General features: G+C 30.8%; 2 protein-coding genes and 1 long non-coding RNA gene across 3 annotated transcripts; 2 read left to right on the top strand and 1 right to left on the bottom strand.

The window, feature by feature from the left end:
• The first annotated feature begins 524 nt into the window (after positions 1 to 524).
• LOC129889319 (glycosyl hydrolase 5 family protein-like) lies at positions 525 to 3,900 on the top strand. The gene is made up of 4 exons (XM_055964575.1): positions 525 to 963; positions 2,260 to 2,507; positions 2,635 to 3,155; positions 3,351 to 3,900. The coding sequence occupies exons 1-4, from the start codon at positions 550 to 552 to the stop codon at positions 3,845 to 3,847; spliced, it is 1,680 nt and encodes a 559-aa protein (XP_055820550.1). The 5' UTR covers positions 525 to 549; the 3' UTR covers positions 3,848 to 3,900.
• Positions 3,901 to 4,369: 469 nt separating this feature from the next.
• LOC129889321 (phospholipase D alpha 1-like) lies at positions 4,370 to 16,897 on the bottom strand. Its single transcript, XM_055964576.1, has 4 exons — positions 16,789 to 16,897; positions 16,520 to 16,627; positions 5,248 to 7,142; positions 4,370 to 5,160 (listed from the first exon to the last, which is right to left on the bottom strand). The coding sequence occupies exons 2-4, from the start codon at positions 16,610 to 16,612 to the stop codon at positions 4,725 to 4,727; spliced, it is 2,424 nt and encodes an 807-aa protein (XP_055820551.1). The 5' UTR covers positions 16,613 to 16,627; positions 16,789 to 16,897; the 3' UTR covers positions 4,370 to 4,724.
• Positions 16,898 to 22,293: 5,396 nt separating this feature from the next.
• LOC129889322 (uncharacterized) lies at positions 22,294 to 24,683 on the top strand. Its single transcript, XR_008766880.1, has 2 exons — positions 22,294 to 22,514; positions 22,925 to 24,683. It is a non-coding gene; the product is annotated as an uncharacterized LOC129889322 (long non-coding RNA).
• The last annotated feature ends 1,244 nt before the right edge of the window (positions 24,684 to 25,927 follow it).

The following is a 25,927-nucleotide window of genomic DNA, read 5'->3' as shown; positions in this document are numbered from 1 at the left end:
TTATTTTTGTAAATACTTCCTCAGTCCCAATTTATTACTTTCTTTTATCTCAATTTATATATCATACTATCATTTCTAGTTTGTTTTAGAAAGAATAACATGCATTTTTATTTCGAAATAATTTAATTACAAATTGTCTAGTTTACGTAAATAAAATAATTTTAAATCACACAAATGACGCTATAGTTTATTTTAGATCACAAGTAAAAGTATTTCTACATAAATATCTACGGCTTGTTTTAGACCACTAATTTTCAAAATCATTTTCCTTTTTGAAATTTCGTGTCCGGTCAAACATCGCCACACACTATCAAAAAAATAAATTAAAATTAGCTACAAACTTCGTCTCTAAATCGCTCATAGCTAAAAAAATTGTTGATAATCTATCGCTAATTTGTCACTAATTAACTATGATTAACGATAAAGTTTATTATTTAGCAGTAAAATTTGTCCATCCCATTAGAAAGGGGGGAGTATTAATTAATTATTCCTCCTGAACAAACTCTATAAATAGGAGTAATCTCCCCATACACAAATGACAACAAAAAAATGAGGCAGTCACCATCATTATCATGTTATAACATATTGTTATGCATTGTTATTACTATTTTGGTGTTGATGACCCAATATTCATATTCAACACTTTACACAAATTCAAGGTGGATAGTGAATGAAGGAGGGGAGAGAGTAAAACTATCGTGTGTAAATTGGGTGAGTCATTTGGAAGTGATGGTGGCAGAAGGACTTAGCAAACAACCAATAGACACTATTTCAGAATCCATTACTAACATGGGTTTTAATTGTGTTAGGCTTACTTGGCCTCTTTTCTTGTTTACTAATGATTCTTTAGCTACCTTAACTGTGCGTCAGTCTTTCAATAATCTTGGACTTGTTGAGTCCATTGCTGGACTTCAAACAAATAATCCAACCATTCTTGATTTATCTCTTCTCCGTGCTTACCAGGTACATACGTATTCATCGTATTTTCAATTTATTATATACGCTAACAATATAAATGAATTTATATAATTATACGACTATCAACATGTCTATTAAAGTGAAATCGTTATGTTTTTGTTGTTAGTTAGATGGTTTATGGTTTGTTGCTTGACGATGGCCACCTTGCCCTATTGACTTGTTCTCATATGCTTTTAGTTTATTAAGATTGAGATAAATATACTATTTTTTTTTTACCAAAAAATAAAATTTGTGGGTATGGGGAAGGAAAATAAATAAGGTTAGGGTGTATATATATATATTATAAAAAATGGAAATTAGTCATGATTTTCATAGCTAATCAGTCGCTAAATTGTTCATAGTTAATTAAGATTAACAATGAATTTTATTTTTTAGCTGCAGAATTTGTCTATCGCTAATTCCTATATTTTAGTTGTGGATAAATAACAAAAATTGGTTAGAGGTCACATTCCAATATATGGAAATGTATTACGTATACCCTAATAAAATTGTCACTCATGTATATTATATGGGTCCGCATTTGTTACATTCCAAGCACACAGAAGTTTCGAGGAAATAACTTACTCCTATTCTGTAGTAATTAAATTTACCTATATAAGTTTATATAAGATTATTGATGATTAATTATGTGATAGTTAATAGTATATAATAAAAATATATATAATATATTAATTGGAAGTTACGTTGATATAAATATCAAGTATATTTAGCTTTTCTTTCAAGTATGTGATTTTTCTTGTTTGATCCTTGCTCTTCACTTTTGAGAGTACTATGCCATCTTAAGACTCTACTAAATGGATGGATATTATCATCAATGTCTTTGCTTGTGAATTTGAAGGTTAATTACACAAGTTTTATTCAAATTTATTCTCTAATTTGTGCTCTCCGTTTATTTTTTGAATTTTGTATGTCCACTTGTTTTTTTACATAAAAATATCTTTATCACGGAGCAAATATGTCTCTGAAATAGTAAAAATAGAGCAATTATGTCTCTATTTGCTTTTTGGTACAAAAATATCTTTATCGTTAGTCAAGTAAAGCAGATATGCCATCTGCAGTAATAGACTTCACGTCAGATATAAATTAACATAAAATAATATTTTGCTAAGTTGAAAATTCATGTTGTGAAATACTCTCAATTACAGTATCATATTCATATGATTTGTGAACTAAATCAAAATAATACTGGATAAAAGGGATAACACAATTAGTGAATTGTAAAAAATTTAATAGTACTTGAAAATTATTGTCACTAAAATGTAGTGAGATTGATGTTGACAGGCAGTGATAACTAGCCTGGGAAATAACAATGTGATGGTCATACTAGACAATCACGTTAGCAAGCCCGGTTGGTGCTGCAGCAACTTCGACGGAAATGGCTTTTTCGGCGATCAATACTTTAACCCTGATCTTTGGATTCAGGGCCTTACCAAGGTCGCCACCACCTTCACCAACGCTACTAATGTCGTTGGTATGAGCTTAAGAAACGAACTTCGTGGACCTAGACAAAATGTTAACGATTGGTACAGGTATAAACAAAAATTATGATAATTTCAACCATATGTAGTGGTACTAATTATCAAGTACTGAACTGCAGAAAGCGTTCAACACCCGTATGGAGTTGTACTAATTAAAGTTGTCTTTCGATCGAGCTAGGTACATGCAAAAAGGAGCTGAAGCGGTGCATGCAGCTAACCCTGATGTTCTAGTCATTCTCTCAGGCCTAAATTTCGATAAGGATCTCTCTTTCCTTCGTCAGAGACCAATAAACTTGACTTTCTCTGGGAAGTTAGTATTTGAGATTCATCGATACAGTTTCACCGATGGAAAATCGTGGGAAACAGGCAACCCGAATCAAGTTTGTGGGCAAGTAGTGAATGACATAATGAGCAAAGGTGGTTTCCTATTAGACCAAGGGTATCCATTGTTTGTGAGTGAGTTTGGGGCGGATCAAAGAGGCACCAATGTAAATGACAATAGGTATTTCAATTGTTTCCTGGGACTAGCAGCTGAACTTGACTTTGATTGGGCATTGTGGACACTTGTTGGAAGTTATTATTTGAGAGAAGGGATTGTTGGACTCAATGAGGTCTATGGGGTTTTGGACTGGAATTGGTGTGATATTAGAAACTCAAGCTTCCTGAAAAGGATCTCCGCCGTGCAATCTCCTTTTCAAGGTATGTACTTAGATTAGACATAACGGAAAAAGGTCAAAAATAGTCCTAACGTTAGTAGTTGGGTCCAATAGATGGAAGAATGACGCAATTTAAATCATTTCCAACATGTTAGGGCTATTTTGACCCTTTTCAGTAAACATAATTATCGATTTACTAAGCAAAGATGTGAGAGTTTACGTTTGGTAATGTTTGCAGGGCCAGGATATAACGAGTCTCGCTCCCATAAATTAATCTTCCATCCAATGACAGGGCTTTGTGTTAGACGAATTTCATTTTTCCAGCCATTGGAGCTAGGTCCATGCTCTGAGTCCAGTGCGTGGGACTATACTCCAACCAAAACACTGACATTAACAGGAACTTACTTTTGCCTACAAGCAGATAAATCTGGGCAGCCAGCAAAACTTGGCATAATATGCACCAATTCCAACTCCAAATGGCAAACTATTTCAAACTCCAAGATGCACTTGTCTTCTAAGCTACAAGATGACACTACTCTTTGCTTAGATGTTGATTCCAAAAATGTTATTTTCGCAAACACTTGCAAATGCTTGAGCCAAGATAAAACATGTGACCCCACAAGCCAATGGTTCAAAATCATTGACAGCACCAGGCAACAAAAAACTACAAAATCCTTTCTCCAGAGCAAGCAAATCATTCAATTTCTAGGAAATACTCTTAGCCACATCTTATAAGTGATAGTTCAGATGGATAGTTCATTTAGACACAGAAATGAAAATTAATTTTCATACACTTCATTAAATCATATTCATGGAATTAAATTGTACGTCTGACAAAGAAATAAAATCAAATTAGTCATTGCAATAGAAGTTATTCATCCATGGCATTCCCAGCTTCAATTGGTGTGGAACTAATATCCCCTCAAACATGCAAAGGCGGCAACTTTTTCGATAAACTACTCTAACTTGAGTGACTTTGTTGATACTAATTTTAACGAACGTGACTTTGGTAGAAAATTTGCTATCGTTAGATGACCATTTTGAAGTAATTTGCTCACTTGCTTGCTTGATCTATTTAGCCAATTATGTCACCTTGAGGATGCTGTAAACCTTCTTAACACGATGCCATTCAAGCTCGATGAAGCTGCTTGGGCTACTAATTTATAACCTGCTTATAAGTAACTTGAAATACTGAAATGAAAATTGAGGTCACCAATCTTTACTTGAATGAAATGCAATTCTTTAAAAACCTTAGGATACTGAAGTCATTCTCAATAAGCTAACAATTCAAATTGTTTGACAGAGACATCACTTGTAGAAAGCACAAGTAGTAGTGGCAAGTAATTGGCAACCAGTAACATAACTACACAAACTTCCGTAGAAATGCTGCCACTATGGGGTTTTGTAGTGCACCCTACCAAGGGATAGGGGTTCCATTCCCTAATATCGAACCTGAAACCTCTGATTAAGGGTAGAGAAACCTTTACCATTCCACCGCGTCCTGCAGTGATAGTAAACTTTTCTTTCCTTAAATAAGAAACCTTATTAACATATACTCCACAATCATAACATATGTCTAGAAAATGAATGGAACAAATTAAAAGTTGGAGGTTTAGGTTGTGAGAATGGGAGGAAGAAAATTAGACTTGGTACCAAGAACAGGTGCTTTGGTGTCAGGAAAGAATTCTACTCCAGGTATTTCAGTGACCTCTCCATTTTCAGTAACACCAATAGGATAAGTTAGAAGGTGGCCAGGCAAATCATGAATGAGGCTCTCACTTGAATACATATCCCAATATTTGTCACCAATTTTGTTCACCTTTCGGATGCATTCTACGCTCTCTGGTTGAAGGAAACTGTTGTCTAACATGCCTAAGTGCTCGTACCACAATGCCATTCGGAACCCATGAACCTGACCCCTAGCTGGCTCCTTCACACATAGATGAAATGGTTGGTAGGCTCCCATTGCAATTTCTGAGTCTCTTGCACCATCCATTGACCTTTGATTGATGTTAGCTGATCCAATGATAATGTATTCATCATCCACTGCGCACACACAAAAAAAAATATTGAGAAGTTAATTTTGGAAATATATGATCACATATGCAATGATTTCTAGCTAATTGAACTTTCCTATCATCATTTTGGCATGTACGTAAATCATGAAACGTCTGGCTTCTTGAGCTTTTTGATAGTCTGAATCGGGTTCTGGTGATTCCGAGGGCTCATATTCTCTTGTCTTCTTTGTTTCCCTATTGCCAAGGCAAAAGAAACTCAAGTAGTCCTTAGGATTTGCCACAATTCCCTTTGCTTTTAGAGCTTGAATTATATCGCTATACATCATTTTCATAGTCCTCCTTTGCCAATCCAGTATTGCTTGTACAGATGCACTCTCAGGAAGGCCTTCTGGCCACATTGGAACCACAACATAAACCGTAAACCTTTCCCCTGCTTCAATTTTGCTCACTATCTTTAAAGACAGCTCCTTTGGGATCAACTGTAGAGCATTAATGTCTTCATCCTTGATATCATCGGAGTACCATGAAAAGGAGCTTCCTAAGAAGTATTGATTTTCAATGTAAATGAAATGCTTTGCTCGACGAATGGCATTAATATATCCATCTTGTATGCTTCTATCAATGATGTTGTCCTTTCCACTTATAAGACCAGCCCTGGCTGCCTCCTCAGGAGCATCGGGGAAGCCAAAAGCTGCTCCCCCATCAATTGATCGAAAAACTTGAACATTCCACGTGTCATGATCATCAGGATACATAGCAGGTGAAGGTGGTATGATTATATTATCGATATCCCTTAGGTTTATAAGCAAGTCCTTTCCACCTTGCTTCCTCCACCTCTGTTCAAAATTGAAGAGCACATCCCAAGCAGCTGGCCCTTCTATTCGGCAATGAATATCATGCCAAGGCTCTCTTGGTCCCCCTTTTTCAATTGAAGCACCAGTGAAATTTGGTTGGTGAAAATCATCATGATGTGCTGTGTCCAAAGTCCTGAAAAGGGGGTGAAATTGTGTATCATATCTACCGTCACAAAGATCAATACCACCAATATAACTCACAATTCTCCTCCTCTCCATGTATCCATTAGGCAACTCTCCATCAACAATTACAATCTTTTGATGATGAGTAAACATTGTCCCAATCTCTATGTTTTGAATAATGCTTCTTCCATCATCCGGATTTCGAGGACACAACACACAATTTACTTCAGTGCCTTGAAAATAATTAGCAGTATCTTGATCATGAGTAGCCATTAGCCCATCTTCTTTCAACACAGGAACCGATGTTCTGTCATCCCAGACTAGCATTAGAACTCTCACACCTTCATTAGCTTTCTTCTTAAGCAACTCTCCGAGCGTTATGTCTCCACCAGGCTTAGGCCTTCTCGTGTCCCTTACCAAAGTGATCTCCGTATAAACAGACCATCCAGTTATGTAAATCAAATGCTTTGCATTAGTGATGGCATCGAAAATGTCTTCCCAACATCGTTGTGGCTCATAAAACTTGCCACCAGCAAGAGGAATTTTCGGGACAAAGTTATCAGGAACATGAGAATCTTGGTAAAGGGTGACCCTGCATCCTTGTCTTTGACTAAAGAATGTGTAAGGAACTCCAGGAAATCTTGTAACCATTATCCCTCTATTCCAATTATACTCCCTCGTGACATCAAAATACTGCAACTTCACATGGATTTTAGAGTGTCCATGCACGGGTTTTCTTTCTGTATTCAGGATTTCAAGCCATTCATCGACGACTTCTCCATCTATCAATTGTTGAACTGGCAAGTAAGCTCTTCCAATGAGTTCAGCTCCAATTGGATTATCAACTTTGACAGTGAATATGACGTCGGAAGCCATATGAGCGCAGTAAATGTGGAATGACTCGTACCACCGTGGATTTTTGTGTTCATCCAGCAATCTGGTTCTGCCAACTCTGGCTTTTTCAAGATCAATCGTTGCATACAGTGTTGACGATTTCGTGTTCAAGCCAATAGCTCCCTCAATGCCTTCCACCACCTACAACAAAATAAGTACATTAGTATGAAACTCTTAATAAGTAAACAATGTTGTTACTATCTTCTAACATGTCAAACTGTATAATTGTAACTGTTTGCTAAAATATTAGAACTTTTATCACTATTGAACTTTAATATGTCTTATCACTAATTCTTCTTTCTTTTAGTAATGTACACAAAAGAATTATCTCAAGCTTCCATAATACATACATGTGCCTTCAATTTGGCTTCAACTGATATCTATATCCTTCAATTTTGGGTATGCACAAGTAGGCACTTAAACTTGTATAAAATTATACAAATAGACACATCCATCTTATGAGGCGTCCTACGTGATAATTACGCAGGATGTGTGTGTCTACTTGTTCAATTTCATACAAATTTAAGTGTCTACTTGTGCACACCCAAAATTGAAGGATATTGATATCAACCGAAGCCAAGTTAAAATAACATATTAATGTATTATGTGTTGGGTTTTAAAGGTGTGAATGAAAAATGAAAGGTTGTCACCTTTTCGAAAGGTTGTGACTTTTCCAAAAAATTATGACTTTTTTAAAGAGTTGCGACTTTTGTGAAATGATGTGACTTTTGTGAAGGATTGTTACTTTTTCGATAAGCCACAATAAACACTTGTTTATACTATCCTTTGTTGTTTATAAATAAAGGATTTTTCTCTCATTTTAATTTATTGACTTCTTCCTTTTCTGCATATATTTTCTTACAAACAAAGATGAGTCTGTGTGATTTTGTTGCTAGCTTTTGAGTTCGCTGAAATTATTGAAGTTTGAGGTATCGTTACTTCTTTAATAGTTTATCCATTTTATCTTGAGAGGAAATAATCCTTAACCTCGGGTACAGTGAGGGGATTAAATTTTTTAAGGACACACAGTGAATTTTGTGGATTCGGATACTTTTTTTTTATTTTCATATTTATTGTTTTTGGTTTGCTAACCTTAATACAGGAGGGATAACAATCTTAAGGAATTTAATAAATATCAACATTGTTAATCTCTCATTATGAAAATTGCATCTTAATGACAACAAAAATGGTTAATGTGGCAAAGTTGTTTGGTGAAGCCACTGAAAACTTTTCTAATTGTGTCATTTAATTTTACTAGTAATTTTTTTTGTGATTTTTCAAATGTCACTGGTATCTTTCAAAGGATTGAAATTATTATTTAAGAAATTTGGAACAAGTGCACTTTGTTGCTAAGAATGAGAATTTACAAAGGCACTCCGTGACTGCTCATATTTCAGAAAGAAAATATATATATATATAATAATATTGATGGTGGTTCAATATTTTTATTGGTGTCAAGAATGGGCTTAAAATGGCAATAGTTTTATATATTTTTCCTAGAAAACTTTTTATCCAATAAGAATTCTTGTTCTTGTTGTTTGGTTTCAATTAGATTGAAATAATTAGCGAGTTTTATGATTTTCTACTCTGTTTGAATCTAATACTGATTTGAAGAATATAAAAACTTCATCGAGTTGAACAAAAATCCCTATTTGATTATTCTGTTGTTTAACACTACTTTTGTTTTGTCAAACAGAATGGGTGATACAAATATATCAAGTTTTGAATGGGTGATACAAATGTATCAAGTTTTGAAGCAAACACAATGCCTTCAACCAGTAGAACACCAGTTTCTACAGCAATGGCTACTGCAGAAAAGCCTAGAAAGTTTACTGGTATTGACTTCAAACGTTGAAAGCAGAAGATGTTCTTCTATCTAACTACACTCAGTCTACAACGATTTATAAATGAAGATGTTCCTGTGTTAGAAGAAGGAACTCCTGACAACGAAAAGTTTATTGTGACTGAGGCATAGACACATTCTGATTTTCTTTGCAAGAACTACATACTCAATGGATTGGAAGATGGCTTGTATAACGTCTTCAGTATTTGTAAAACCTCTAAAGAACTCTGGTATGCTCTTGAGAAGAAATACAAAATTGAAGATGCAGGCTTAAAAAAGTTTGTGGCTGCAAATTTTTTGGACTATAGGATGGTTGATAGCAAGACTGTGATGTCTCAAGTCCAAGAATTATAAGTCATTATTCATGATCTCCTGACAGAAGGTATGATCAAATTCAATAGTTATATTGATAAAATTGTTGAATATAGTAGTGATTTTAAATTATCCATTGTAGGTATGGTCATAAATGGGACATTTCAAGTAGCATCGTTTATTGAAAAACTACCTCCTTCATGGAAAGACTTTAAAAATTATTTGAAGCACAAGCGAAAGGAGATGACTCTTGAAGACTTGATTGTTCGTCTTAGGATCGAGGAAGACAACAAGGTTGCCGAAAAGAAGGCTAGAGGAAACTCAACAATTATGGGAGAAAACATTGTTGAGGATGGTCCAAATAAATTAAAAAAGAAGAAGAAAAAAACTTTTGGACCAAAGAACTATCCTAGCAAAAAAAAGTTCAAAGGAGACTGTGGAAAAACTGGATATAAGGCTATGGAATGTCGTGCTCCCAAGAAGGAAAAGAAGAAAGGTCAAGCAAATATGGTTGATACAAATGGGGATGTTGAAAACTTATGTGCAATGATGACTGAATGCAACCTGGTAGGAAATTCCAAAGAATGGTGGCTTGATTCAGTAGCTACGTCGCATGTTTGTGCGGTCTGAGAAGCCTTCGCTACTTATTTTCCTACCGTACCTGATGCGACTATCTATATGAGAAATTCTGCAATGGCTAAGGTTGAAGGATATGGTAGAGTATTCCTAAAAATAACATCCGGTAAGGTGGTGACGCTGAACAAAGTTTGTCATGTTCCAGAAATGAGAAAGAACTTGGTTTCTGTCGGGCTTCTTATCAAAAATGGATTCAAGTGTGTTTTAGTTTCAGACAAAATAGTTGTCAGTAAGAATGAAATGTATTTAGGAAAAGGCTACCTCGCTGAGGGTCTTTTCAAACTAAATGTAATGGTTGTTGATAATAATAAAGTTCAAGCTTCTTCTTACTTACTTGAGTCAAATTATTTGTGGCATTCACGTTTAGGACATGTCAATCATAAAACCTTGCGAAAACTGATTAACTTAAATGTATTGCCTAACTTTGAGTGCAATAAATCAAAATATCAAGTATGTGTTGAATCTAAGTATGTTAAGCATCCTTATAAATCTGTTGAAAGGAATTTCAGTCTCTTAGAATTGATTCACACAGACATTTGTGATATGAAGTCAACACCAACTTGTGGTGGAAAAAAGTATTTTATAACTTTTATTGACGATTGCACTAGATATTATTTTGTCTATTTATTAAATAGTAAGGATGAAACAATAAAAGCATTTGGACAATACAAAACTGAAGTTGAAAATCAGTTGAATAAAAAAATAAAAATGATAAGAAGTGATAGAGGTGGAGAGTATGAATATCCTTTTGTAGAAATATGTTTGGAAAATAAAATCATCCATCAAACTATTGCCCCTTACTCACCTCAATCAAATGAAATTGCAGAAAGGAAGAATTGAACTTTAAAGAAAATGATGAATGCATTACTTATAAGTTCAGGTTTACCACAAAACTTGTAGGGGAAGCCATCCTTATAGCAAATTAAATACTCAATAGAGTTCCTCACATCAAAACACAATCTATTCCATATGAGAAATGGAAAGAAAGAAAACCAAACTTGAAATATTTCAAAGTGTGGGGTGTCTAGCCAAAGTTCAAGTTCCTAAACCTAAGAGAGTCACAATAGGACCTAAGACTGTGGACTGTGTTTTCATTGGATATGCTACAAATAGTAAAGTATGTCAATTTTTGATTCATAAGTCCGAGCATCAGGATATTCATGAGAATACGGTAATAGAATCAGATAATGATGAATTTTTTGAATATATCTATCCGTATAAAACTAGATTTGAAGTATCTAATGAACGGTCTAAATGACCTCGAGAAGAACCAAAGGAGAATGTACATAATAAAGAGAATCCAAGGAGAAGTAAACGTCAAAGGACATCTACTTCATTTGGATCTGGTTTTGTAACATTTCTTCTTGAAAATGAGCCTCAAACATTCAAAGAAGCTATGTCCGTTGCGGACTCATCTTTTTGGAAAGAGGCTGTCAATAGTGAGATTGATTCAATCTTGAGAAACCATACTTGAGAATTGGTTGATATTCCTTCAGGAAACAAACCTTTGGGTTCAAAATAGATTTTCAAAAGAAAAATGAAAGTTGATGGAACTATTGACAAATATAAGGCAAGACTTGTCGTCAAAGAATTTAGACAGAAAGAAGGTCTTGATTATTTTGATACATACTCACCTGTAACTAGGATTACATCCATTCGGATGTTAATTGAACTAGTTGCAGTATATGGCCTTGAAATTCATCAAATGGATATAAAAATAGCTTTCTTAAATGGAGAATTGGAGGAAGAACTTTACATGGAACAACCCGAGGGCTTTGTGGTTCCTGGTAAAGAAAATAAAGTTTGCAAACTTGTCAAGTCACTTTATGGATTAAAACAAGCACCCAAACAATGGCACGCGAAGTTTGACCAAATCATGTTGACAAATAGATTTAAGATTAATGAATGTGATAAATGTGTTTACATTAAAGACACTCCAAACAAAGTTGTCATTGTTTGTTTATATGTGGATGATATACTAATAATGAGTAACGACATTGGAAACATAAATACTACTAAGCATATGCTTTCTAGTAAATTTGATATGAAAGATCTAAGAGTTGCCGATTTGATATTGGGAATTAAAATTCACAAAACTCCTCAAGGTCTAGCATTGTCTCAAACTCATTATATCCAAAAGGTACTTGAAAAATACAAGTACTTAAACTTCAAAAGTATAAAAACATCAATTGATGTGAACCTTGATCTTGCTAAAAATAAAGGTGAAAGTCAAGCTCAGTTGGATTATGCAAGAGTGTTGGAAAGTTTGATGTACATTATGAACTGTACACGGCCAGACATAGCTTGTGCTATAAGTAAATTGAGTCGATACATGAGTAATCCCAACTAAAATCATTGGATGGCAATGAAACGAGTTTTGAAGTATTTAGAACATACTCAAAACTTTGCTTTATATTACAATAAGTATCCAGCAGTTGTTGAGGGATATAGTGATACAAATTGAATTACTGGGTCAACTGAAACTAAGTCCACTAGTGGATACGTTTTTACCATTGGTGAAGGAGCGGTATCTTGGAAATCTTCCAAACAAATATATATAGCTCGCTCTACAATGAAGTCTGAGTTTATAGCCTTAGAAAAGGCCGGTGAAGAAGCAGAATAGCTCTGGAATTTCTTAGAAGATATTTCATTTTGGCCCAAACCAATGGCTCTTATATGCATACATTGTGATAGTCAAGCTGCAATAGGAAGATCTAGGAGCGTTATGTATAACGGTAAGTCTCGTCACATACGACGAAGACATAATACCGTTAGGAAATTACTCTCTAGTGGAATTATCACAATTGACTATGTAAAGTCAAAAGATAATGTCTCGAATCCACTTACAAAAGGCCTAACTAGAGAGGGAGTTGAGCGATCATCAAAGGAAATGGGACTATCACCAAGGACAAATCATCGTGGCGGTAACTCTACCTAGAAGACTGAAGATCCCAAGATCTAGGTTCAAGGAGATCAAACAAATTCATTGATGACGGTTCAACATTATCAAAATAATTTTTATGATCAATTCTCATAATGCGACAATGTTCAGTAGCAAGGATAAGGCATTAGGACCTTTTAATGATATCTAAGTCTGATACAGGGTATAGCAAATGGTGTTTCTATGGGATAACACATTTAGATATTATCTATGTAAGTGTGAAGTGTAAGCTGCTTTAAGGAGAATCTGATAAGGTCAGTTCTCTACGCACTTATGAACCAAGAAGTGTTCATGGCTGAAATGAACAAAATAATGAGAACCAAAAACAGTTAAAGGGTTAATTGTGTGACTTATGTTGTCTAGGTTTACACCAAAGCTCGACGGTTCAAAGATATCAAATCTACCGATTGACCGAGTATATCCGATATATGTTCACTACGGAAAGTTCAAAGAAAAACCTACTTATCCAGATGCAATTAATTCTTACTTACAAATCACACAGTTTTTATGCATATGTTTTAACAATAGTCATTTTTCCATTCATGTGGGGGATTGTTGGGTTTTAAAAATGTAAATGAAAAATAAAAGGTTGTGACTTTTCCAAAAAAATTGTGACTTTTTTAAAGAATTGCGACTTTTGTGAAAGATTGTGACTTTTATGAAGGATTGTGACTTTTTCAATAAGCTACAATAAACACATGTTCATACTAACATTTGTTATCTATAAATAGAGGATTTTTCTCTCATTTTAATTCATTGAGTTCTCCCTCTTCTGCATATATTTTCTTACAAACAAAGTTGAGTCTTTGTGTGATTTTGTTGCTGGCTTTTGAGTTCTCTGAAATTATTGAATTTTGAGGTGCCGCTACTTCTTTAATAGTTTATCCGTTTTATCTTGGGAGGAAATAATCCTTAACCTCGGGTACAGTGAGGGGATTAAATTTCTTAAGGACACACGATGAATTCTGTGAACTCAAATACTATTTTTTTTAATTTTCATATTTATTTTTTCTGATTTGCTAATCTTAATACGGATAACATTATGGCTACAAACAATTATCATATTCACTTTGAGTAAAAGCATTCCGAATCATCAATGTATCAAATCTTTTACATAAATGACTAGGAGACTATTTAAACCATACAAAAAGTTCTCAAGAAAACAAACAATATTTTTCTTACCTGGAGGGAAGAATCCCTCAAGTTTCCCTTTTCTTTTGAAAAATACATTTTAGCCTATTATTTTATGTTCCTTTGGCAATGAGACGAGATTCGAATTCTGATTCTTGTCACTGGTATTATTAAATTAGAAATTAGCAAAGGATAAATTGTGGCTAAATAATAAAATCCATCACTAATCTTATTTGCAACAAATTAATGGTGGATTATAAAAAAAATTGTTAGCTAAAAGCAATTTAGTAATGAATTAGCGATTCATTATACCCATATATAAAGTCCCACATTAGTCGGGGTGGAGGGATAAAACGCTTCCTAACAAAGGCGACTCCGTATTCAAGGGGGGATTGAACCCGATACCTCTTGGTTAAGAATGAAAAATTACTTGTCACTCCACTACAACCTTTGTTGGTATAGAGTTTCTCTACTTGATCGTATCCTATAATTTGGCTAGATTAACTTCTACTAGATTTTAAGATTAAAAAAATTAATACGAACATACAAAAATATCATTAGCAATCCCTATCTTTTAATTGTTGATAATAACATTATTTTTTCTACTTTGCATGTTTTTATCCCATTGTTAAGAGATACATTACTTATTTTTTGAATGTTATGTGCAATCAAATATTTTCATATAGAGTGAGCAGTTATTCTCCCCTCTATTTCTTTACAATAAGGTGGGGAAAACTGATGTTGGCAAATGACTATTAGGAGAAAACTACTGTAATTTGCAATCACTACTACTAATATTAAAAAATGTTGGTCAAAGTTTATTTCGCCTTAAATTCAAATAAACAATTTGGAAAAAAAGTATTTTCTTCATTTTAATTTATGTGACATAGGTTTATCAACACATAATTTTAAATAGAAATAAATTTATTTTTTAAGCTTGTGATCTAAAACATATTATATGGTATATATGTGCCTGTAAAAATTTTAAAACTTATTATCTTAAACAAGTCATAACATTCGTGTTATTATGAAACTTCTAATTAAGAATATAAATTTAATTATTTTCAAATTGTAAGTGTCATTTTTTTTCAAACGAACTTAAAAAGATGTGTTACCTAAAATGAAATGGAGCGTGTAATATACCAAAATGTTGCAACTATTATTAAAATTAGAAAAGAGGTGGTGGGTGGGAAAAGGGCCATGGAAAAAGATCAGCCTCGTCAAATCAAAGCTTAAAGTAGCTCTATCCGATTTAATAATTTAAACCCAAAAATCATTCATTTTTTGGGGCCAGGTAAAAAAAAAAGTTGTGGTGGATGTGCAACCACATCCAAAAATACACTATTGTTTTGTCTTGTTTCTTTTGTGTTCTTTATAATGATTATTGTTGGTACATATAATTAAGAGACTCTTTTCTCTATTTAAATTTATAATTTTAAATTAAAAACGTGTATAATATATTAAAATATTATTTAAATATATGATTTAAAACAAATTATATAAAATGTTAAAATTAGAGAGTCATGTCAATCACTTTCATTCATCTCGGAGGTTTTTTATAATTAAATATTAACCCTATGTATGTCTTTTATACTTTAATTAAAATGGTTGGAGTAACCCTATGTTTAAATATAAAATTTAAAATAATTAAGATTTAAAATATTCATATTATATTAATGGTATGCTATTATTTGTTATATACTACATCATGAAACGTTTAAAATTAAATCACAAGGTTCAAAATTATCTTTCTTAGATATTTGGGCCAATCAAATATAGGCCTACTCCCCCAACCTATTTTAAGTATTTTAAAATTTTAACACAAAACAAATAACATACTTTCACAAGTGCGATCCGAAGATATGAAATGCACATAGACTTTATCACTATCCCATAGAGATAGAAAAGTTTTCATAAAATCTCGATAGGCTCATTCATTAATTTTTATTTGTTCATAATGAATTTTGTGCTTTCTTATAAAAAAAAGGTGCATATTTTATTATAATACTCATGATTATTAGTATTTTTAAAAAATCTTAGAAAATAATTTGTGAAATTAATAGTTAATATCAAAAGTAAAAGAAGAAGAAAAAAAGATTGTGTACTTTCAATTTCAACAACCCCATCACCCCAAAATTTGTACTAACTGAATTCTTGCCATCCACAAATTCCCTACCGCTAACTCACCTACTTGCCGTCCACAAATAAGCAGATAAAGCACGCTTCCCTTCTCTCTCTTCAATTCTAAATACTTAAAACGCAAATGGTTAATGAAATGGTTAATGAGATAAATGATCTTTATATATAAATTTAGATAAAAAAAATTGATGAGTTAGCGCGTTTTTTGGGTTGAGTTAAACCCAAAATTTATTTCTTTACCAATTCCATCTCCCAAAATCCTAAGAAAAACTCAGTGAAAAAATTATTTAAATCAAACCAATTAAGAAGAAATAAGGTTGCATTCCTATATTTGTGTTCTACACACATATACTTTCAGTTGATTTGTTATAATTTAATGGAAAAATTGTCAGTTGCTAGTAGCTACATTGATGGAACTAATTATATGACAAGAAATTCACTCCAAAATAAAGTACACATGTTTTCTTGGATACTAAATTGAAGTGTGGAAATTAAAGGAAGGATAAAACTTTTCACCTTATTGAAAATGCTTCTTCCAAAATTAGTAGGGAGCTTATCAACCTCAAATATAGTAACATGAAGTGTGCCATGTAGCAAAATTTGTGCCATCTCCAATCCACTTCACTGGCAAATGTCAACCAAACAACATATCGTATAATTAAGACGAAAATTCAAAACTTATAAACTAAAAATCTTTGATCCGCTTTTTTCAGAGAGGAGCCAAAGCTTTATTAATTCGTTACATCATAAGAAAAGGAGGAGGAGGAGTTCATCAAAGTAATTACCTTACTTTAAAACTTGAGCTGACAAACAAAATCTTTAGATAAGAATAAGTTGAGAGGAGACCAATAGAAGCCGTATGTATATATAGAGAGGTATCTTTGAGAATCAACTATTTAAATGAAGCAGCGAAGGTAGAAATTTGATTTAAATTGTGGATTTTTTTTAATTGTGTTACGTATAAAATTAAATATATATTCATAATTATTACTCCATTCGTTTTAAAAAGAATGACTTAGTTTTACTTAATACGGAGTTTTAAAAAATAAAAATAAAATTTAATTTTTTAATTCTAAATTAAAGTTATATCAAATATATTAAAATATCATTTAATCTTATGGCTTAAATATATTACGTAAAAATTTTACTAAAAAAAGGATCATTATTTTTGAAACAATTTTTAAAAAAAGGAGATCATTTTTTTAAAACGAAGAGAGTAATATTTAATTTATCTATACTACATAATTTTGAAGGGTATGCATTTAACCACCATTCACGCTCCGTCCATAATTAAATGCTAGATGTTGACATCCATCATCACTAATATAAATATTATAAAAAAAAATAATTAAAATATGTCATTGATTTTTAAAAGGGTTTATTTATGCTATTGGTTAAAAGTTTAGCTTATTTATATCATTTTCGTTTGAGAAAAGGTTCATTCATACGATTATTTGTTAACAAAAATATCATAGATGAGCTAAACTTTTAACGGATGACATAAATAAACATTTTTTCAAAGTTTGATGACATATTTGAATCTTTTCCATTTCAAATAATAATTTAGTCAATAATGTGGCCGAATCATAATTGACCACGTATATAAAATAGTTTTGCAAAATGAAAAATATTTTTAATTTATAAATAATGACATGAATGAGCCTTTTTTAAATAAAAATAATATAAATAAGTCAAAATTTTAACAAATGACCTAGATAAGTCTTTTTTTAAAAAAAAGAACTCCAACATATAACTATGATGATGACTAAAGAAAAAAAGTAAAGGAAATCATGTCGGTGGTAATATGGTAAGTTGATAAAATAATCCAAGCAAAAATTCATGTTTGGTTTGTTTAACAGAAAAAACAAATCACAGCATATCTTAACACAATGGTTAAAAGAATCTTAATAATCCAGTTTATTAATTATCTGAATTTTCATGATAAGAGTTAAATTTCTTAATTCTTTTTTCCTACCCTCAATTTAGAATTAAAAAAAAAAAAAGCACAATGCTTAATTAGCTTGTGTCATTAAGCTTCGCAGTATTCTTATATTTTTCTGTTTTATATTATTTATCCATATTACTAAAAATATTTATTCCAAACTGTTAGTCAAATCGAACCAATGAATCAAGTCAAATTGAAAAAAAAAACTCTACTTGTAGTTTGGTTTGGTTGATTTGGCGTTGAAAAAAATAAATTTATCATTATTGATTTGGTTTGGTATTAACAAAAAAAAAAGATTGAACCGAATCCAAACAAATAGACATAGTACATATATAATTTTAATTTTTTTTACACAAAAAAATATTTATTACAATATGCTTTGTAAGTATTTTAAAAATTAGTTTATAACTTTCAATGTTATACATATATTATTTTATATTTGGGCTTGTAATATGACTAAATAAATTAACATGAATTGTCTTTTCACGAGTTTTTGATAAGTTGAAGATGCCATTGTACATCTTACTTTCTTTTTTTTTTAATTATTTTTTTCATGTGTGTTTGAGATGTCATTAAGCAATATAATCGCACAATCAAGAAAACAATCTCTTCAATTTGATCTTTTTTCAATCATGATATAATTATAAATAAAAAAACTGAGAAAATCAAAAGAACCAACTAAAATTGAATCAAAAAAATCAACGTTAGGTTAGTTTGATTTGATTTATAAATTTAATAAATTGACATAATTAATTTAATTATATTTTAATAAAAAATCAAACCAAATCAAACCAAATCAATGTATACCCTGAGTAACAAGAATTAAAGATAAAAAAAATTCATTAAAGCAAGCAATCCTAACACATAATAATCCTTAGATTGTTATTTGGGATCAGCTTATAGGACCAATTGCATTCTTCGAAATATAATGCGTTAGTCTTTTTACTTTTCTCTATTTAAATATCAGGTTAAGCGTAAGTTATTCAAAATTTTCTACTTTGAACTAAGACTCGTTGTTTACTGAATGAATAGTTTATGAATGAGAAAAGGTTGAAATATACTTTAATGTTTGTGATTTGCTTTATATTTGTTCTCCATTTACCTTTCAGTGCATAGAAATATCAATCGTTATCTTTAACCTCTAATGTATCCCTTTTATTAATAGTTTTTTTTCTATTTACATAACATCCTGAAACAATTGGTTTGGTTGAATAATTCAGTGAAAATAACTAAGGGGGTGGTTTGGTTGAATAATTCAATGAAAATAACTAAGGGGGTATTTTGATCTTTTAATTTTAAAATATATAAGGGATATATTTGAACTTTTCAATTATTCAAGGACATGCATTAAATTATTGCAAATGACACTACAACAAAAAATAACTTTTAATGGTAATAAATATACACATTAACAAAAAGTGTTAAAACCTTTATCAACACTAGTTAATTGTCATTAAATTCAATATCGCTATAAATTTTAGGGACATTTATAAAGAGCGTGAATTGCCTCTAAAAATATAAATTTAATAATAATTAAATTATTATTATTAATTAATTATTACTAAAAATTATTTTTGATATGGCATGGTGTACCAGGAGCAATTTGATAGTTTGGAATTAATTGGCATTTTGTTTGTCTATGGCTTATAAATCGTGACAAATGTCCAAGCCAAATTTGAGACTGCTAGGAAAAGGGAGAAATATGAACGATGTGGGCTCTCCTGAATTAAAACGCAACAAATGGCATAAAATAAACCGAATATTTCAAGCATATATTTAAATATTTTTCCTTTATGAATCATAATTCTTAGTTAATACTCCCTTCATTTCTATTTATTTGTCAAATTTTGACTTGACACATTTATTAAGAAAACAATAATTAGTATAGTGAGTTTATTATTTTACCTCTATTAATTGATAGAGTTTTAAACGTATTTACTCACAACATTTTTTAAAGACATTAACTCAATATTAATAAATTGAGGGTATTATAGGAAGAAAAAAAATTATATTTTTTGATTTGTCAAAAATGACAAGTAAAAAGAAAAATCAAATTAAAAAATATTTGACAAGTAAATAGGAACAAAGGGAGTAGTATATTTGGTCAAGCTTATTTTTTTTTTCAATAGTGTTTATTTTTTTTAAAAAAAGTATTTATTTTTTAAGAATGAGATCTTTGACAAAATTTTAGTGTTTTTAGAGAATGACACAAACTGATTTTTATTGAAGTTAAAAAAAAAAAACTTTTCCCTAAAAGTATAAAATACACCTAAAACACTTTTATAAAATACTATTGCTCAAAAAGTGTTTTAAAAATTTATTGATCAAATACAAGTTATTTCCCACCAAAGTATTTCTTTTAAAAATTATCTTTCAAAATAAATAGATTCTAGAAATAGCTAATTACTGTTTATCTTCAAACATGTAGGAAACATCAAGGAACATTCATCTTTTAATATTATGGGAAGGATTGATTAAGTACTACTTATCTTTTTCCTACCAATGAAAGACCTCCACTTTGTGTTTAGGTAAATGACATATTTCAATCAACGGTGTTTGGACGTAGATGTTTTTTGAACACCACAACATTAATTCCTCTGTCTTGCTTTCATTACAAAAAACACAAATTTGTTTCTTCTTTTTCTAAAAATAGGAATTTTTTCTAATAAAATAAAGGTCTTATCATTTGTGGGAATACAACAAATTTCTAAATTGTTATATAAACATATTTTTGTATATTATAGTGTCTATTTATTTATTTTTAGAAAAAAGTTAGAGTTAAACTAATTTAGCTTTTCTTCATAAATAAAGAGGTTCTTATTTATGGTATTTCATCTTTTAAGAGAAATAATATTTTTCTCTCTTCCTACTTTTTTACGTTATCTGCCTTGAATACTCACTTTGAAAAAATAAGGTAAGGAAAATTAAAGGTAACGTTTCCTTTTGAAAGATGTATTACTTAGCCAGAGGAATGGTATTCCTTTGGCGATATTTTTTTCTTTCAATATTAGCAAAATAAGAATGAAGTGAATATGATTCTACGATGATAAACGATAGCGGCTGTTGACACCCAATTTTGACCCTTTACAACATAAATTATTAATTGAGTTTCTTCATTTTAAACAATTTTAAAATAATTTGCTTGCAAAAATTCAATTTTTTTTTTGTTATTCTTAATTAATTTTGTCATTTTTATAATTTTGGAACATATATATTTATCTATAGTCAAATCCTTAATGACTACTTTTGCGATTCATCTCAAAAAGATTTTTTTTTAGTTAAATATTTTGTTAAATAGTTTGGCTTAATTAATAGATTTTATTCAGGCTAATTAGTTTAAAAATTAAATTAATTATTTTACTTTGTCGAGATTAAGAAGCTCGTTAATTAATTAATATTAATTCGTCCCATTAAATTTTTAGTAGAATTTCCTAATTAATACCTACAACTAAACAACTTCCTACCCAATAACACCTAACCTACCCAATTACAAAACTACGACACATCAATACATAGCACTAAACTAGACAATTTCCTACAAATATATACCAATCCTACACCCATACAATACTACAATCCAACAGCACACCACACTAACCAAAGCACAATTACACCATAATCCATTTTCCACCATTATACGTATATTAGGGTTGTACAGAACAAATCGATAAAACGCACTAAATCGATAAATTGAATCAAACCAAAAACAAATCCGACTAGTGGTTTGGTTTGGTTTGGTGTTTGGAAAAAACCCCCGACCATTATAGGGTTGGTTTGGTTTTAACTAAAAAAAGTCAAACCGAACCCAAACCGACCCGATTATAGATATACTATTTTTAAATTATGTTATACATAAAAAAAATTATTAAAATATAATTTATAAATATTTTTAATTTTTTTTCCATAATTTTTGTTTTCTTTCTTATATTTTTGGACTTGAGAAGCCCATCTAAATAATATACAAAAAAACTCATCTTATAAAGTTATATTATAAAGTTAAAACTTCAAACAATGTTTTGCCTCCATCTTATATGTTGATATTTTGTAATAGAACTCTTTTTAAAAAGCACTGCTATGTGCTTTTTATTAGATACTATGAAAAATCCGAGAAATCTGAAAAAATCCAAAACACCCGAAAAAACTCGAAAAACTCGAGAAAAATTGATATCGAAAAACTCGACTTTTATTAGTTTGATTTGATTTGGTTTATAAATTTAATAACCCAACACAAATAACTTAATTTAATTTGTAAAAAATCTGAACCAACCCAATTTATGTAATACAACAAAACCCCATAGCTTATTCAATTATCATTCCCACGACAACAACAACCAACACACTCATATTACCCCAATTCTAAATCCAATAATTCCAAGGCCCACCAATACAGTAACCCATTATCACAATTCCCACTTAATTCATTCCCAACAAAAGACCTCAGCATATGCTATCAGATACGCACATACACCATACAATTTATACCAGTGAACCCGCGTACACACGCACATACGCGTCGTCTTCTCCCTCAATTTTTCGGACAAACATCGCAAATTCACCGCTCAAATGGTAATTTCTTTCTATTCTCTCTCCATCTCTGAGATTTCATAGAACCCTCATTATTGACTTTGAGTCATATTTTCTTGTCCGAAATTCAATCCGAATCAGAAGCTGTTTAGATCAATTTCAGAGTTTCAGGGATATGTTTTGATATTCTTTAACTTTTGTAAAATTTGATCTTTTCCGTCTTAGGCGGCTCATTTTGAAATTCAAATCAATTATTTTTGGCTATAAATACAACGCTTGTTTTCATTGAAAAAAAAAAAAGAACCATTGAAAATATAGAGTATTCAGTAGTCATAAAGAGGAGGGTTCATTCTAAGAAAATTGATCTAAAAGAAGAGAATTTCAAAACGAAAATCTCTCAAATAGCTCTACGAAACCTTAACTTAGAAGCATAAAAAGCTTGAGTTTTCCAGTTCTTCTCGAATTCGGAGTTCTACTTCACTGGATTCGGCTTATAGGTGGTGGTGGAGTCGCTTCGAAGTCCGCTGCAATCAAAAAGGGCAATATTAAAAATAAACTTAAAGCCTTCTTTTTATTCCTAACTTTTTTTTCGTGCTTAAGGTCATTTTGTTTACATGAAAATTACTTTTACATTCCTTATATTTTAACTAAATTCTCAAATTATCCTTTTAACTAAATTTTCAAACTATTCTTTTAATTCTAAAATTCACATCATTTTCCTCATTTAACCATTTTTATCCAAACACTCAATTGCTTATTTATAAAAATAACTTTCAGCACTTCAAAGTTCTAAAATCACTTTATACATAAAAGTTATTTTTTTTAAACCCATTCAAACGGGTATGTTAGTTATTTGATTGTAACAGCTTACGTCTCTTTTTAGTATAAAGTATGTTCATAATCTGTAGAATAGTTAAATAAATTGAATGCCTCTGTCGTTTTTTTTTTTTTTTTAAACTTTATGGCTTTAGTTGTGTACCACATTTGAATCTTAACAATTATCTTCTTTTTGAATATAAGTTAATTTAAATTTATACGACTTCTATTTAAGTGTGTCTAGTATTGTATTGGTAAATTTTGCATGATAAACTGGGTTAGATTAGTAATTATCTAGAAATTTTCTTTTTCTCATTTTAAAATCTTAGTTATTGTTCTTATTTGAAGTATAAGGAAAATGACTTGTTCCTCCTCCTATATTTTAGAAATTTCCGTTGGTCTTCTTTGTTGTAAAATGAATCTCAAAAAAATTGATTTCTTGTCATTATATATATGTGAGTGTTGGTTTTGATCTTTCTCTAAATTAACTATTGAATACATGTGTAATTTATGTGTACTGTAGCTCCTGTTTCAACTCTTTCATTGCTAAAGTTGCATCAAAATAAACTCATTCCCATTCCTATTTTTTCATAGTAGGCCAGTAGGATGTTTGATGGGGTTCACTCTATGACTATCATTTTGAAGCCTTCGTTAAACGATTTTTCTTATTCTTTTGGTTTGCCTTTCAATTTATATCATTTGTGAGAATATAGTTTAGTGTTAATTTTGTTTTGGCCTCTATCTGTCGTGTGAGTTCACATTTATCCATGTTTAAACAAAAAATTGATAAGTCTAAACTCATTTTTTTAATATACATATATATAGAAAAATATCAGTTATGATGTGTGCTAGTTGAAAGTCATCATTTTAGTGTTAATGCGTGTTTGTTAATGATCCGGAGCATTAAGTTTCCTTTAATTCATGGTAATATTTCGCTTGATCTCATTACCTATGATATGAATTGAGTATTAATCCTTATTATTATTTTTTCTTGCATGGACTCCCTCGGTTTGAGTCCGTTGGACTCTCTTTTTTCTCCTGCGCATCTCGGGTTATTTAAAAACCCAAATATCAAGTCAACCTCGTCAATGGAAGCTGATGAACAGATTTTGAAAGCTGAAAAGGGATCTCGGAAGTCTAAAATGGGATGTATACAGTGTTGTATACACCTAGTATAATGTGGAAAACAGGCGATATACATTGATATACAGTTGGTGTATACAACAGCAAACTGGGAAGGATAAAAATGGGCCTATTAGCCCAATAATCTGAACTTGGGCAGGAGCCCAAATTTATTCTTTCCTCTATTTTTATATTCTTTGATTGTAATTTACTTGTCTAATTTTATTCTATTTTAACTTAGTTAATTTCTCCAAAAGAAGAACTAATTTCTTTGATGTTGGTTTATTTGTTTAAATGATTTTATCAACTTTTTATTCATTTGTTTATTTGATCAATTTTCTTAATTAGCTAAACTACATCAACCTTATTTTTCTTTTTAAAGGATTAAAGGATACTTAGTTTATTTTGGCTAAAATTGTATTCATTTTCAAAATTACTTTAAATGTTTTAAATTAGACTCGTGATTGTTTTTTCTTACTTAAGATTATTTTTTTTTCTCAAAGTTAGTCAAATAATTTTTCAAATCATCGGATAACTGCACGTTAGCGGCCATTTTGAATGCTTAACACCTTCTCAAAGTAGAAATAAGAATCTCGTATCTTTTTCTTTGAATTTTTAAGACTTAAATCTGTTAGAGTCTTTTAAATTAAGTTTTCTTAATTTCTTTAAAAAATTAAGTGACGACTCATCTTTTCTAAAATTAATTTTTTTTCTCTATAAAATTAAAATTAATTTTAAACCGTCCTTTTCCAACATAACAGCGGCGAAATTAGAATTTTTTTTTAAAAAATATTAAAATATAGAAAAGTTTATGCATGAAAATTAAAATATAATAAACGAGACAGGGAGGGAATGAAAAAATTAACACTAACCCCACTAGTTTTAACTCATCTTGTTTTAGCCCGTTTATCCTTTTTTTTTTGAATTTCTTGCAATTTTCTTTCACTTTGAGCTTTCTATTTTATTTAAAACTTTTTATTTATTTTTCTTCTGAGTTAATGTCATTTCAATCAATTAATATCTTTGAAAACAATTAAGGTTCTTGAATGATTTTTTTTTTTGATATGATTTATGAATAAGAGAATAAAGGAACCAAATAATAAGAATTTAAATGTAATCCCCAAAATAAAATGGAGAGAATATAGGAAGAAATAGGTGATACTACGTCCTATTTAGAGAAAATTACCTAACTAAGCAAAATAATAATAATAATAATAATAATATATATATATATATATATATACTACTACTACTACTAAAAAACTGTCGAAAAACATGGCCAAAAGGAACGGACTGCATCATTTTTTTTGTCAAATAGACGAAAAAGCAATGCATTCATGTCTGTCATTTTTTCCTCGACGCATTTCGAAAAGCGATGGACTTTGCTCCAAAACGACGCAGTCCGTTTGCTTTTAATCGTTTTTCTAAAATTGACAAAAACAACGAACGCTTCGTTTTTTTCATTTTCATTTTTTCCAGAAAAGAGACGATGTCCGTCATGTTGTTCTTCATATTAA

The sequence above is a fragment of the Solanum dulcamara genome, chromosome 5, assembly GCF_947179165.1.
Source record: "Solanum dulcamara chromosome 5, daSolDulc1.2, whole genome shotgun sequence".
Classification (NCBI taxonomy): Eukaryota; Viridiplantae; Streptophyta; class Magnoliopsida; order Solanales; family Solanaceae; genus Solanum; species Solanum dulcamara.
Note: the sequence above shows the minus strand (reverse complement) of the source record. Positions and strands in the feature narration are given on the sequence as shown.

Excerpts from the sequence above, each read along its gene's own strand:
- LOC129889321 (XM_055964576.1), bottom strand. The coding sequence starts at position 16,612 with ATGGCACAAATTTTGCTACATGGCACACTTCATGTTACTATATTTGAG. Across the intron at positions 7,143-16,519 it reads GAAGAAGCATTTTCAATAAG|GTGGTGGAAGGCATTGAGGG; the intron begins GTGAAAAGTTTT and ends ATTTTGTTGTAG. Across the intron at positions 5,161-5,247 it reads GTACATGCCAAAATGATGAT|AGTGGATGATGAATACATTA; the intron begins AGGAAAGTTCAA and ends TTGTGTGTGCGC.
- LOC129889319 (XM_055964575.1), top strand. The coding sequence starts at position 550 with ATGAGGCAGTCACCATCATTATCATGTTATAACATATTGTTATGCATT. Across the intron at positions 964-2,259 it reads CTCTTCTCCGTGCTTACCAG|GCAGTGATAACTAGCCTGGG; the intron begins GTACATACGTAT and ends TGATGTTGACAG. Across the intron at positions 3,156-3,350 it reads CGTGCAATCTCCTTTTCAAG|GGCCAGGATATAACGAGTCT; the intron begins GTATGTACTTAG and ends TAATGTTTGCAG.